The 16,605-nt window shown below is 32.1% G+C and overlaps 1 protein-coding gene across 1 annotated transcript; it reads left to right on the top strand.

Moving 5' to 3' along the window:
* Positions 1-1,522: 1,522 nt before the first annotated feature.
* LOC143047806 (N-acylethanolamine-hydrolyzing acid amidase-like) lies at positions 1,523-14,170 on the top strand. The gene is made up of 10 exons (XM_076221083.1): positions 1,523-1,742; positions 4,095-4,195; positions 4,588-4,657; positions 7,823-7,949; positions 8,788-8,878; positions 9,663-9,742; positions 10,070-10,242; positions 11,760-11,822; positions 13,192-13,287; positions 13,691-14,170. Exons 1-10 carry the CDS (start codon positions 1,540-1,542, stop codon positions 13,761-13,763), a joined length of 1,077 nt encoding a protein of 358 aa, XP_076077198.1. The 5' UTR covers positions 1,523-1,539; the 3' UTR covers positions 13,764-14,170.
* Positions 14,171-16,605: the final 2,435 nt, after the last annotated feature.

The raw sequence follows: 16,605 nt of genomic DNA on the forward strand, positions 1-16,605 counted from the left end.
ATATTCCGAAAATTTTGTGAAAATCGAATAAGTGGCAATTCTTACCTTTCATACCTTAACTTTCATTGATAAAACATAATATTGACTCGTCCAGTGTCCAGTTTGAAGGTCATTTTAGTTACCGGTCACATTCATGCACGTTCTAATTAATCAATAGTCATGTATGAAAAGCATAAACAAGTTTGAAGGTAAACTAATAACAACTTAATCCAATCAAATTGCCTACGATTCAATAACAATGACCAGTCCACATCATAAAAATGTATAGGGGTAAACTGGGTAGGGAGAAAATGTCAGATATATTAAGTTCATTATTTTGCAATAACGAGTAAAAATTTGTTAACCAATAGATTTGTTATAATTTCATAATCATGTCGTTATGTATTGGTATAGTTTTTGGATCTTTCATTAGCGTATTTAAGGCTGTAGAAAGTTTGGCCTTCAAAAGTCAACATAATCATTGACTTTATAAAGAAAATTCGCCTTTTTAAAACATTGAATGTTTCACAAATAATACGCGACAACAAAGCAAAATCATTTCTTAAAACACTGCAAAAAAATAATTCTGATTGATGCAGTGGTATTGTCATAAATTGCACTGGAGTGAACAGTGGTACATCAAACGTCGAATTCCCTCACACAATGTTATCACACACTATAGTAAGAACCTTCTTACTATACAAATCCTTGATAATACGTAGTTGTAATTTATGAAACACATTGATAACTCTATTTAATACCATATGGAATATGACAGTTCTTGTCCATTCGTTTTTGATGTGTTTTGTCATTTGATTTTGCCATGTGATTATGGACTTTCCGATTAGATTTTCCTCTGAGTTCAGTATTTTTGTGATTTAACTTTTTACCATACTATACAATATTATACAATGATTGTATTTTTTGGGAAAGGTGACCGAATCATGTCATCTCGAATTACACCAAATATTCTGCTTTTTGTAATTACACTTGGAATTGCTATACAACCCACTTTACATTTGCAAGAGAGGTATGCAACCATGTCCACCAGTTTTAAAGGTTTTTCTTCACGGCATCCCTCAGTGAAAGTTGTAAATCAGGAATTTGTGACACATGCAGAAGAGTCATTAATTGATTTTTAAAAGTTGATTACTACCGCTTAACGGAATCCCGGTAAATTACCAGCTATTGTCCCTTCACGATATCCAAACTTTGGCTTTCTAAAAAAAATTAGACAAGGATTTGTATAGTGCCCCCTAAATAGTGAGAGTCTAACAGTCCTTGCTTTATCATACAATATAATATAACTTCTTTTTTCGATCTTTCCACATAATTATCGTAATGATTATATTGTATTTAGTGCAACAGTTCATTATCATTTATTGTCATTTTCCTTTTGGTCATAATAATGTTGTCTGTTCTCATTTGATTCGTGCTTTTTTCTTTTTTTTATAACACCGCAATAATTTTCTGTTTTATTCAAAGGTACTATAATATCACATACTTAAACGTGAATGATTTTTGTACGCTTAAAATCATATGACATAACTGACTCGTCACATGATAAAAAACATGGCAACCTCCATAACAATGTTTTCTGCATTCTTGATTTTGTTGTCAGTTGCATGTGTTAATGGATTTTCTAGTGACCCTGTCAATCCACCAGCGTTTGTTGTTAATCTTGATCTACCTGAAGAACAAAGATGGACAGAAGTGGCTCTAAAATACAAACAACTTGTACCAGATATTTACGCTATAATGAAGTATGTCATACTCACCAGTTATATATAATTTGCCCGGTTTCAGGTCTTATACTTTCTTCTCATTTAATAAAAAAATGTTTAAATAAGAGGATATCACTTATATTCTATTCACGTCCCAAAATTTATTGAAAATCTTATGTATGTAGTCAATGAATATAGTGTCATGTAATTTGATTTCATCCTGTAACATTTTATTTGTGTACACCTCATAATTGATCATAGTTTACTGTCAGAGTGCACACACACACACACACACACACACACACACACACATTTGTGCATCTGGAAACATTTTAGGGCTTACATGTTATAGAATTTAAATACAGGGAATTAAAATTGTAATTGTATTTTGCTCTGCATGTTTTCTACAGTCCTTCAAAAGATGGTGATCTAAACAAACACTTGACGATCATCATGATCATTTGTTAAAACAATGAAAAAAACGTGGTGATCAAATCCAGTTAATTTTTTAGTTTTCAATAACAAAAAATGCTTTTATTTTTTTTTATAAATCTATGACATGCATGCTATATACAAGCTGATTTATAGGTTTGTTTGCACTCCGGCGTAAATTTTGTTGTGTTAACACAACCATATTAGTCAAAGATTCCACATGAACCTTAATCAAATGATGTCTTTCTAGAAAAATTCTGTGCATGAAATTGAGAATGTCTGAAATCTTTGAGATATTTTTCATAAAGAGAAAAAAAATTAGTTTTCTGTTAATAAATTTAATGCATCTCTTTATTGAGTTTAGATGTGATCAGATGTGTTAGCTTTTTTCAATCAAATAAACCATTTTAATAATTTCATAATATCCAAAATGTTGTATGTTGATAACCTCAGAAGAGTCCCTTTCATGAGACAAAATTTCTTGACAATCTGTCTATGAAGCATTGTCTCTATTTCTTAAAATATAACCTCTCTTTAACAAGACAAAATGTAATACTACTTATTTATGAAATATTGTGTACATACAGATAAAATTTCATTTGGTAATGTGTTCTTATCTGGACATTTTTCATGGATGGGGAGAATATTTCTTGATGCATTAGTCATGAAATTGGTCTAGGGGACAATATTTCGAAGGAAAATATCTGCTTTACACACGTTAGTCACGTTCCATCATGTCTATAGTCTCTGTACACTTTGTGATGCCTTGATGTGGAGCTGCTCATATTGGTTTTTCTTATAGACCAAGGCATATTATATTACATGTCACGATATTCCGGACGATAGAATGCGCTTATGAATTATGAATTTACCCCTCTTTGTACTAGACGACACATCAAGAAAGATGTTAATGTAATAAAGGTACAATTCCAAAGGAAAACAAACAATCTGCCTCTGATGTCGGGCCGACTGGTATTTGCGAGCTTCACAAATAGATCAAGGTGCTTGGGGTAGGGGGAGTAGTAAAACCCAATAATTGGTATAAGTTTCGCGAATGAGGAATCTTTCCACGACCTTCAGCATTCAAATTGAGTGCACTCCCACAAGATCACCGAGATTATCATAAATATATAATATATCTTTGAGGTTACTGCTGTCTTACATGCCATGGGTTTATAGATGATGTGCATTATCCTAGGTTCCCTGTATCAAAACAAGTTTTCTTTTTGTGTTTTTGGTTAAGATGCTGTCTCTCGTTCGAATCCAGCATGTCGTAGAAAGTACGTAGTCCGGTGTATCCGCAGCGCAACTAAGAAGTTTAGATACGTTTTGGTAAACTCATTTAAAACCAATAATTGGATAAAATTTATAACATTCTCTTAATTATCAAATCTGCTTTAGGTTTGACTCCCCTCTTCAAATTGTTTGTAACATGAGAAGCGGAAGGGCCTTTTTTGCGGGACGTTGGGACTGGGCCTTTATTATTACGGGAATTTATACTGATCTGGACTCGGAAAATGAAAACTGATTTTCGGGATCTGGGAAAAAATGCTTTATTATTTTCCCTGAATTCAGGATGACACCCCTCTCACAACCCTTAATGTGTGTCCAACATTCAGGAAATGTGATGACTAGTTTTCTTTTTGAGATGCCGAATCTGATTGGTTCAAATCGAGAGCCAAACATTAGAAGTGGCGTATTGTTGCATGCAAATACGTAACGGAATTTTATCTGACCCAGTAACCTCGTGAAAGTTTGAGATTTTTTCATAAACTTTGTAATTTCCTTACACACTTATTAAAAATGATTGATATTTACATCATGAAATAATTTACAAAATCATTTGAGTGGTTTTGTCTGTTTTCATGAATCGAGACTATAAATAATATAAAGCTTTGAATTGAATTAACTTGGCCAAGGTCCAAGCTTGAACTTTCTTCTGGCTTTGATGTTTTTCAGACAATTTCTACCCGATCCAACAATCAGTTTACCACTCATCAGAAAAATAGCTGCGGATGTCGACAGTTATCTAGCAAAACCGTATGCTGGTGAAATGAGAGGTATGATTATCTTGCTTAACAGATGAATTTTGAGGTATCTCTCTAAAATGAAAAAATAAGAAATAGAATGTATCACCAACTGTGGTGAGAGATATTCTTACTTATTGTGGACACAGCATATTTATTTTTAATATACTTTTACAGATAATCTTATTGTATTCATTTAAACGAAAAATACTGCTATACAAGTCAAATACAGTAAGTATAATTTGAAAGTATACGTAATTTGGATGACAGACTATGAAGTGTAACTTTTCGTATGTCATTTATGTATAATATCTTACTTAATTCACTTTTAAAATGCTTCTAATCAATTATATTTTATTTTAATAATTGCTTTATATTGCTGTTATGATTTATAAAAAAAGACGTGTGTTTTCTTTCTCCTCCAGGTATTGCCAAAACACTGAACATGAGCCTTGGAGATGTGGTGACATGCAATTTGTTGTATGATATTTCTGCGTAAGTTGTTTTGCATGTTTTGTAACGAATCAATAACGTCAATGGAGGAATACTCATGAGCCTTCTATGCTTTCAACGAGATACCAACTTACACTTTGGACTAGCAACCATCTTTTGACTTATTCCCTCAAATATCTTGCACGACAAAAACAATAAATGATCATCGGTCGACGTCAAGTAATCAAGAAGATCATTGTTCTTAAAAAAAAACCTGCTTGTCAAGTAGTATCGAAATCACAATTTGCCTAAAAAATTCCGACTGTTTCTTTGGAATTATTGATAAACATTATTTCTCTATGATACACAACAGTTTAAATTGTCAGGTTGTTCATCAGCAGTTGAACAAGAAATTTGATAAGAAGTTTGGATAAAGGCAACAGTATTTTACATCCCGTCATAGTGTTATTGTACTATATATGGTAAATTTGTGTATTTTGTCTTAATTTTTTCTGATGTGCTTGGTCTATATGCCATTTTGTGCTTCTTCGTTACATTTTTTTTAGTGATTGGGAGTGTAACACAATGTTGACTGCTGTGTTATTGACATTTTTACCTTTTATGTCTGGTTTTTTGTTAACGCATCGTTGTCAATATAATAGATTTTGATGCGACTGTCATATAAATGAGAGGTTTAGCTAGCCAAAAACCAGGTTCAATCCACCATTTCTTCATCAGAAAATGTCTGTACCAAGTCAGGAATATGACAGTTGTTATCCATTCGTTTGATGTGTTTGAGCTTTTGATTTTGCCATTTGATTAGGGACTTTCCGTTTTGAATTTTGCTCAGAGTTCAGTATTATTTTGATTTTACTTCGTACTGATGTTCAAATCTCATACATTCAATAAGAAGATACAAACAACACACACAATCTGTTTGAATCGCATGAACTCCGGAAGGAGCAAGACCAGGTACCTTGATCGTGGAAGCGTTTTTCTAGCTGCAATGCATGCATCACATACCCAGAAAATTCGTACCGGTAAACCTATATGTGAGTGTGATTGCAAATTACAACGAAATGAAATAGATTCACAAGAAGCTGCATATAATTTTGGAACGATGTCATACAATAGTTACGCGATATAATATTAGGCTTATATATTTTTTTATGTCTTGGTGGAATGACAGGAGTTCCGATCCGAATGATTTTTATACGACCGCAAATTTTGAAAAAATTTTCGTCGTATATTGCTATCACGTTGGCGTCGGCGTCGTCGTCGTCGTCGTCGTCGTCGTCGTCGTCCGGCGTCCGAATACTTTTAGTTTTCGCACTCTAACTTTAGTAAAAGTGAATGGAAATCTATGAAATTTTAACACAAGGTTTATGACCACAAAAGGAAGGTTGGTATTGATTTTGGGAGTTTTGGTCCCAACATTTTAGGAATTAGGGGCCAAAAAGGGCCCAAATAAGCATTTTCTTGGTTTTCGCACTATAACTTTAGTTTAAGTTAATAGAAATCTATGAAATTTTGACACAAGGTTTATGACCACAAAAGAACGGTTGGGATTGATTTTGGGAGTTTTGGTCTCAACAGTTTAGGAATTAGGGGCCAAAAAAGGGCCCAAATAAGCATTATTCTTGGTTTTCGCACAATAACATTAGTTTAAGTAAATAGAATCAATGAAATTTAAACACAATGTTAATGACTACAAAAGGAAGGTTGGTATTGATTTTGGGAGTTTAGGTCCCAACAGTTTAGGAATTAGGGGCCAAAAAGGGACCCAAATAAGCATTTTTCTTGGTTTTCGCACCATAACGTTAGTATAAGTAAATAGAAATCTATGAAATTTAAACACAAGGTTTATGACCATAAAAGAAAGGTTGGGTTTGATTTTGGGAGTTTTGGTCCCAACATAATAAGGGGCCCAAAGGGTCCAAAATTAAACTTTTGTTTGATTTCATCAAAATTGAATAATTGGGGTTCTTTGATATGCTGAATCTAACTGTCATGACTGTGTATGTAGATTCTTAACTTTTGGTCCCGTTTTCAAATTGGTCTACATTAAGGTCCAAAGGGTCCAAAATTAAACTTAGTTTGATTTTGACAAAAAATGAATCAGTTAGGTTCTTTGATATGCTGAATCTAAAAATGTACTTAGATTCTTGATTATTGGCCCAGTTTTCAAGTTGGTCCAAATCGGGGTCCAAAATTAAACTTTGTTTGATTTCATCAAAAATTGAATAAATGGGGTTCTTTGATATACCAAATCTAACTGTGTATGTAGATTCTTCATTTTTGGTCCTGTTTTCAAATTGGTCTACACTAAAGTCCAAAGGGTCCAAAATTAAACTTAGTCTGATTTTAACAAAAATTGAAATCTTGAAGTTCTTTGATATGCTGAATCCAAAAATGTACTTAGATTTTTTATTATGGGCCCAGTTTTCAAGTTGGTCCAAATCAGGATCTAAAATTATTATATTAAGTATTGTGCAATAGCAAGTCTTTTCAATTGCACAGTATTGCGCAATGACAAGAAATATCTAATTGCACAATATTGTGAAATATCAAATTTTTTTTTAATTAGAGTTATCTTTCTTTGTCCAGAATAGTAAGCAGGAAATATCTAATTGCAAAATATTGTGCAATAGCAAGATTTTTTTTAATTGGAGTTATCTTTCTTTGTCCAGAATCAACTTAAATCTTTGTTATATACAATATACAATGTATATTCACTTTTTACTACCAACTGATAAATTAAAATAATCTTTACCATTCAGTGATAACAAGCAGTTTTTTTACATCTTAATATTTTATGATGTATTTAAATGAGTAGTTATTGTTGCAAACTCCATTAGAAATTTTAATTGTGATTAGTTTTGGAATAAGGGAAAGGGGGATGTGATTAAAAAAATTGGGTTCAATTTTTCTCATTTGAAATTTCATAAATAAAAAAGAAAATTTCTTCAAACATTTTTTTGAGAGGATTAATATTCAACAGCATAGTGAATTGCTCTAAGAGAAACAAAAATTTTAAGTTCATTAGAACACATTCATTCTGTGTCAGAAACCTATGCTGTGTCAACTATTTAATCACAATCCAAATTTAGAGCTGAATCCAGCTTGAATGTTGTGTCCATACTTGCCCTAACCGTTCAGGGTTCAACCTCTGCGGTCGTATAAAGCTACGCCCTGCGGAGCATCTGGTTTATTATATTTTATGGTTAGGTTTTGTACTAGTATAGTCATGCAGGATGTTAATGGTACTATATGGCACGCTAGAAACCTAGACTACAGTTTCACTGAGATACTGAGAAATATTTCAATTAGAGTAGATTACCAGAAAGGAGGAAAGGTACTGAACACCAACTTATTTTCGCGGATACTTTATGTTGCGTTTATCCTTTTCTATCCCAATTTGCAGCAATTTAATATCGCTATTTTCATGTTTACTTGATTTAGTTAGAATAGGAAAAATCCGGGTTTTTAATTTTCGTGACAATTTATATTCGCGTCATTTCTCTTCTTGCGAACGTCGCGAAAATAAATAGCTCGCGAAAATTAGTTGGTTTTTATTTAGAAAGATAAGGTGAACCGTTGATCATATAAGTGCTTCTGTAATCATTTCTAGTTTGAATGATTAATTTCTTATGAGTAGTGAAATTCAGAATCACATCTGTGATATTGAAAAATCCGAAAGTAGATATGCAAGATTGAAATATTCGAAAACATCTTTAAGTGCAAAGTAATCGAAAACACATCAACTCCACAAAAATAACAGAAAAAAAAAACTCAAAATTTTCCTGACTTCAATAAAATCAGTCTTATAGACGTCTGAGATTGGATCACCATAATTGGTAAAACGGATGTTGAAGGTAATTGATACAGTATTTATATAGTATCTTCCTTTTGAAACCAGAAATTTTCGAACAAATTCGACATATTGATCACCTCTCAGTTATTGATCCGGGTAAAATTCCCCACTTATATAACCAAATACTACTATAATATAATAGATAAACTTCTAGATGGTTGACCCCTTTATTCTTATAAAATTTTAAGATTCTTTATTAATTGGTGACAGGGAGCACTTGATTATATTTGATGTGTGCAGGTATTTTACTTTGTCCTTTTTCATTTATTTTTGTAGTTTTTGTGGGTATTATAATGAAAATTTCCATTTTTGATTTCAGACAGTCTATACAGGGATTACTTATGCCGGCTATGTTGGACTTGTAACTGGCCAAAGACCAAATGCATTTACCATGACAATGGATGAAAGAGGTGAACATGAGTTTTCAAGAGAGTTGTAGATTTATTTGTTTAAACTGATGGAGTAATATGATCAATAACGACTATTTTTACAGTACTCTGGTAATCTGCATAAATTTACCGTTGTAATCGATGACATAATAATCAGATGTTAATACACTGAAAAATTCCTAAACTCATTAAAGTACATACAAATCAAAATTCCTTTGTTTGAGATAAGTACTTGACCATGTGAATTATTTTTTCGTCGTTACATAAGTATTTCTAATTCAATTGTTAACAAAAGTACCTGAGGCTTATGATTTGTTAAACCAGACACGCGTTTCGTCTACATAAGACTCATCAATGACTCTCAGATCAAAAAAATTTAGAAAGCCAAACACGTATAAAGTTGAAGAGTATTGAGGACCCAAAATTCCAAAAATTATGTGCCAAATACGGCTTAGGTAATCTATGCCTTGGATAAGAAAATAATTATTATTTTGAATAATTAATAGTTTTGCAAACAGTAAATTTATAAATATGACCATATAATTGTTATTCATGTCAACACCGAAGTGCATACTATTGGGCTGGTGACGAAACGTCCATTTAAGATTTAAATATGTGTGCTTGCTTTCGATGAACGTTTTTAGTCATACACATATTAAAGAACTTACACATCATTGACTTTCATTTCTTTTGGTTCTCAATGGAGTTGAATGACGATGATGTGTTCGAACACACCAACTTTATAAAGTGTTATTTTAATACTATACAAGAGTACTTAGTTATTAGTGTCAATTTCAATTTTCAGACCAGGGAGCATGGTGGATGAATATCTTAATCGCAATTTTAGACAGAAATGCTAGTCCTGTCAGTTTTCTTCTGAGAGATGTAAGTTCTTTACTTCCTTGTCCACCATTGAGAACTCTAAAAGCTATAACATTCAAAGAATTAAGTGTCCTCATTTTGGGTGAAAGGTAGCTATTGATTGATATTGTAAAAATGGCCAAAGTGGTATGAGAACTATATGCAAATGAGACGACGAATGTGCAAATGACAAGAATCAATTAGAGATCACGAAAAGAACTTGCTTAAATGAATAAAGTTCAATAACTTATATTTATGGAAAATTGAGACAGCTTTACATATATGAAGGTCAAATATCGTATATTTTATTGTTTTCCATACTACAATGTACTAAAATTTCTACTTTTGTAGACATTAGCAATGTCTGAAAATTTCACAGCCGCACTTGAAAAAGTTGCCTACACAACAACAGCTGCTTCGTTTTACACGATTATGGGAGGCGTTCGCGTAGGAGAAGGGGCAGTCATAACTAAAGGGAGGGTCGGTCCAATAGATATATGGAAACTGGATGCTAAGTCAGGAAGGTTTGTGGACTTATTATCGTAATGAATTTTAATGATTGGATTCGATTGTAACTGCCTAAAGCAATGGTAACCTAAAATAATTTGACAACTAGTATATAATTCTTTTTAAGCGGGTTTTTCATGCATAACCTATATAGTTATTCTTTATGTCTGCTTCAAATTAGTTTCTGAGGATTCTTGATGAAGGTTTACTTCAGAAATAAAATAAATGCAATGGAAAATAAAAACAAAAAATATATGTTTGATCTCGATTGTGCTACTTAGCCCCAAAGTCATGAACTTTGGATTGGCTAACATCATGTCTTTTAATAAATAAATAAAATACCATATTTTGACAAACAATGTACATAAGGAGCGAAATACTCATACAAGATACCAGATTTTTGTTTGTATAAAAATGTACAATAATAGTTGAACTTTACATGAACTATTGCAATGATATAACTTAAATTCTTGATAAATAAACTCATCATAGATACCAGGATTGAATTTCATATTTACGCCAGACGCGTTTCGTTGACAAGAGACTCATCAATGACGCTCGAATAAAAAAAATGTTAAAAAGGCCAAATAAAGTACTAAGTTGAAGAGCATTGAGGACCAAAAATTCCTAAAAGTTTTGCAAAATTCAGCTAAGGTAATCTATTCTTGAGGTAGAAAAGCCTTAGTATTTCAAAAATTCAAAGTTTTTTTAACAGTTAATTTATGATTTTTAACATATCAATGATAACTCAAGTCAACACAGAAGTGCTGACTACTGGGATGGTGATACACTCGGGAAATTAAAACTCCACCAGCAGTGGCATCGACCCAGTGGTTGTAAATAAACTCATTATAAAAGATTTAATGTATTGTCAATACGAGTGTTTTATCAACTGAAATTTCTTTTAAAGAGCGAACAAACAGCCACAAACCACTAAACTTCGTATGTCACACATTTGTTTCTACCAAAACATGTTTAACAATTAGTATAGCAATATATAATTACATTCTTAACAATTCATCGATTGTCATATATTGTTAAGTGTTTGAGACTTTAAAGGTTATTTTGATCATCATGCTAAGTTTTTGTTGTTAAAATTTTAACGTGTTTTCACATATTGGTTTGTTTAGTTACTTTTTCTTACCCAAATGATAAAGTTAAGTTATTTCGCTCATATACGATCATTTCGCTCTCGGCAACATGAATCCAAACAGGGTGGGGCAGATTGTACTCGTTTTATCGTTTTTCAGACATTTTAGTATTTTTGTGTTGAGAACTAGGGACTTACTTCTGCTGAACAACACCTTATCCAATTTTACATATACAAAAAGCCTGACAGATATAGTTGGATTGACAGCAAACTACTGTTGGAAAGATATTGAAGTTACCTCATTGAAAATATATGAAAACTGAATGAATGACAGGCCCTAAGCCTGATAAATTCTTATATTATGGGTTCAGATCTAAAGTACCATTTCAGCTAATTTAAAACATAGTCACTGTTTTATTGTACTTTCACATTTTGTTTATTTAGATGGTATGAAGTGGAAACAAATTATGACCACTGGGCACCACCTCCAGCTGATGATGACAGAAGGTTTGTGATATGTTTGTTTAACCTATTTTTTTTTAAATGTCCTGTACTTAGTCAGGAATATGGCAGTTGTTATCAAATAGTTCATTTCTGTGTATGTTGGGGTTTGTTTTTGTTGCACTCAGTGTTTCTGTTCTTTCTTTGTTTTCCTCTTATAGTTAATGCGTTTCCCTCTGTAAAAGTTTGAAAAGCGGATTTGTTTTCTCTCAATCGATTTATGACTAGTCTTTTGAACATTGGTATATCACTGTTGCCTTTATTTCTCACACTTGCTTTCAATGCATGTTTCATTAGTTTGATTTGATTAGTCATATGAAAAGATTAACAAGTTACATGTAGGTCCAACATGGCGACAAAGGATATAACTCAAACTAACACTCGGTCCATTAAAAACACTTCTGTTCTAGTTTCAAGCAAGTTTACTTATACATTTACTTGCCAGAAACATATATATTAAAAAAAAACGCGAAAAATACCAAAGGAACATTCAAACCCATAAGTCGAAAATAAGATAACGCCATTGGCAAAAAGAAGACCAACACAATACGAAACAAAACATAGAAAACTAAAGCCTGAGAATCACTAACCTCAATAAAACTTACGTTGACCTCAAGTGCTCTCGAAGGGTAAGCAGATCCTGTTTCACGTGTGGCACTCGGTTGTAGAATTTATATTTATATCAAAGGAGTAGGGTCAATAAGGCCCTTATTTGGCCCAAAAATTACTGCAAATTTAAAAGTAATTATACATATTCTTAACTTACTGAAAACTTGACCAAGGTATTAGGTACTAAGAAAAACAAAACAAATTTGAATTCGAACAAGTTACCATGGCAAAAAATCATGACTTAATTTGCATATTTTGTTAAATTTCGTGATTTTCCTTGTTTTTTTCATCAAATTTTAAGTATATTTTAGATTGAAAAAGTATGTGCGCACCCAAGAAACAACTTTATATTTAGTGAGATTATGCCAATAGTTATAATAAAGCTTCTTTTAAATTGTTTTGTTGTTTCTCGGCTGTGCAGGATGTTGCCACAACTGAAAAAAAGATAGAAAACTGCATAAATTCTGTATTTTTTAAAACAAAAGCACATATTATGACGTTGTCAGATAAAAATCTTTATGTTTTTCATTTATATTCCTTGATCCTATGCATTTCTAAACGTTATGTGCCAATTTGAAATAGTTATCAAACAATTTATTTTCTTGGGCCAAAACTAGGCCTAAAAGAGTTAGACAGATACCGGTTTCAGGTAACAGTAGGTAGAATTATTGTGGAAAAATCAATTTATGTTAAAAAGAAATTGAAATGATGCTTTGATTTTGTTACATAACTTAATTTCAGCTATGGATTTTATTTTTTGTTTCAGAGATCCGGCAATAAAAGCAATGAATTCCATGGGTCAGAAAAGTATATCAAAGAAGTCACTGTTCAACGTGATGTCAACACCTCCTGTTATGAATAAGTAAATGATAAAGAAAAAAAAAAGATTCTAAGCACATTTCCATACACTTCTCATTTCACCATTGAATCACTTGCCTACAAACAACTTTGGTTACACATATATAATATGTGCAGTTTTCAGGGCTTTTTCATACAAACCATTCCACTAATATAAAAACACATGGAAAATCATGGCATAAACGTTCTTAAAAGAAACACCCAGCAAGTTTAACAAAAACATGGCCATAATTTGATAACACAGACATATTTTGTCGTTAATTTTCCTACACTCCTTCAAAGACTTTGCTATGTAGATAAGAATTAAATTGTATAAATAGATGTAAGAAGGTGTGGCATGAGTGCCAATGAGACAACCCTAAATCCAAATAACAAAGACTGCTTTAAAAAATGTTTTATACTTTCAGCAAAACTACATATACAGTTGTTATGTCAGCAGCACAGCCAGAAATGATGGAAGCCTGGATCAGAAATCCGTAGAGATGTCACCGCCAAATATGTTTGATGAACAGTCTGTGATAGAAATATATAGTCATTGGTTGTGTTAATAATAATCAGTATTAAATCACATAATATGGTGATTCATGGGGGTCTGGATAGGGTAAACAGAATATAGAATAAAGGACAAAATAAGAATAAATAATTTAAAACCAACAAACAAAAAAAGAATAGAGAAAAACAAATGCTTAGAAAAAATATATATTAAGACCCAATCCAGACCCTCAATCATGTGTACAATTGAATAAAAATCAGTTTTGACAATTTCAAAACGAAATCGATTCCACATGCATGTTTTCTAGTTGTGTGTTAATATCATTAACCATGGTTTTCATTGATGCAGAAATTTGTGTACTTTTATTTATAATAAAACAGCAATATCATGTAAACTTATGTCATGTTTTGGAAGGTTGAATAATTATTACCCACTTGAAATAGCGGGGTTGTTTATAATTTGTAATCTAATCTTAGGCCGTGTTCACATGGACCTAAACTCGGTGTTGTGTTAGTGTAACTCACACATAAACAAAACACAATTACGTTCCCATTGATAAAACTCAATGTTTACAAGTAGTTTAAATCATGTTTTGTCTACATGCAAAAAAATATTTATTTTACAATGTGTATTTATATAAGAAACGATTTTTGACAATTATTTTTAACAATTATTTTTAAAGTTCTTTACAGAAATATTTGGCTAAACTTGATATATTTATTTGTTATAAGAACACTTTACATGTACGTAGCTTTATTAATCCCTTATCAAGACATAAACATCATCATTGCCGAACAAATAACGCATTTGAAAAGGTCTTCCCGAATCGATTGGACGTACACAGAAATATTTGCCACTTGTCTTTACTGAAACAACGATTCACTGATATATGCATTGCTGAAAAAAGTGAGGTAATTTGTTTTGTCTGTCTTTTATCTCAGATCCGTTGAAATACACTTAGAAATAATAATAAAAAAGCATTACCCCCTCTCTTTGCCAAATACTCCTTTAAAAAAAACATTTGAAACAAAAACAGATAATAGAAATGTATGATCATCGACTGGATGTACACAGAAATATTTGCCACTGGTATTTACTCAAACAACGATTCACTTATAAATGCATGACTGAAAAAGGTGAGGTAAATTGTTTTGTTTGTCTAGCATCTCAGATCCGTTGAAATACGCTTAGAAGTAATAATAAAACAACATTACCTCAGCCTTTGCCGAATACTCCTTGGAGAAATAAAAAATACCATTTGAAACAAAAATACAAAAGATAGAAATGTAGTGATCTTTAACATCTCAATTCTTTTTCTTCCTGTACGCACGCTGATGCAGCTTACGTTTTTAATGTGTAATCGAGACATCTTTGGTATCTTTAAACTACTGTAAATCATCAAAATTGATTTTATAAAAGAGCCAAAACAAAAAGGGCAGGGTGGGTCTGAGTCAGATTTTTTTTCGCGCGAACATTTTATTCATTTTTTTTCGATGCTAGCAATCAAATTGGAAAAATCCAAACGCCCCCCCCCCCCCCTTTTTTTTTTAGGTGAAATGGTCGTTACCTAACTGCTAAAACAGTTGTTCGAAAATATGCATTCGGTTCTACGTAATGAACATTTAAATGACATATAATTTACAAGTGTGAACAAATCTTATGTACAGGTAATTAAACAAGGTTTATAGATGTGAACAAATGAAACCAGTGTACATTACATTAAACTAATTGTAAACATGTTTACTGTAATTAACGTTTGGTGTGAACACGGCCTTAATCCGTATATGTTACATGCACGGGAATTACCGTGCAATTTACACGTAGAACATGTAGTAATATTTTCACCATAGTTCATTTGAGTGGACAACAGAGGCGGATTTAGGGGGGGGGGGGGCAGGGCCCCCCCCTTTTTGGGAAAAAATTTGGTTGCTTATATAGTGAATCACTGAAGCGTGACTGGAGCGGGCCCCCTCTTAGGTCAGTCAGTGGGCCCCCACTTATGAAAATTTCTGGATCCGCCACTGGACAACACATTATAACAAAATACTACTATTAGAATTTTTACAGGTAACACTATCTTCTATCAAAGACTATATGATACAATTGTATCTGTTTCTTTGGACAATTGAGTTATAGTCGAAACCCACAGTACGGTATTTGACTCTTTGCTAAAAAAAATCTAATATTTTTCTTTTATGTAATAAACATTAAGAAAGTAAAGCTCCACTTCTCGGCAATAATGACCTTATTTTAATTTGGCTATATTTTAAGTTCTGTATTGGTCATACAGTCCATAACGTAGCTTCTAAAACCCCATGCTTTAAAATGATTAGGGTGAGCGTTCACGAACTTTAATGAATTTGTAAACTTTTGTTTTTAGACTTTTAAGTAAAATAACATAGTATTTTGGCTTTAAAATCATAAAGAAGAAAAGGGAATGATTGGTCTTAAATCTCCCTAATTCGTATATTATTTTTGGTAGGAATGAGTATGAAATCTATGTTAAAGTCAAAATATCTTGTACTCATACCATTGTTTTGATCAAATGCGCTTATTTTTAAGCAATAAACTAAAAAATCTAAAGATATTAAAACATGTTATAAGTATATTTTTGTTTCGTTTTCTACATGTATTTGTTTCTGTGAATAACAAGATATACTAAATCGGTGTTTGTATATGAAATAATATCACCACTTAAATAAGTATGTGGTTATTTCGTTTTCTATTTGTTTCTGCGAAAAACTAAATTTACAAAATCACTGTTTGTTGTGTGTACAATGTCGACGGAAACATGTACTTCTACACAATCGGTATCGATAAAGCTATTAG

The sequence above is a fragment of the Mytilus galloprovincialis genome, chromosome 10, assembly GCF_965363235.1.
Source record: "Mytilus galloprovincialis chromosome 10, xbMytGall1.hap1.1, whole genome shotgun sequence".
Taxonomy (NCBI): domain Eukaryota; kingdom Metazoa; phylum Mollusca; class Bivalvia; order Mytilida; family Mytilidae; genus Mytilus; species Mytilus galloprovincialis.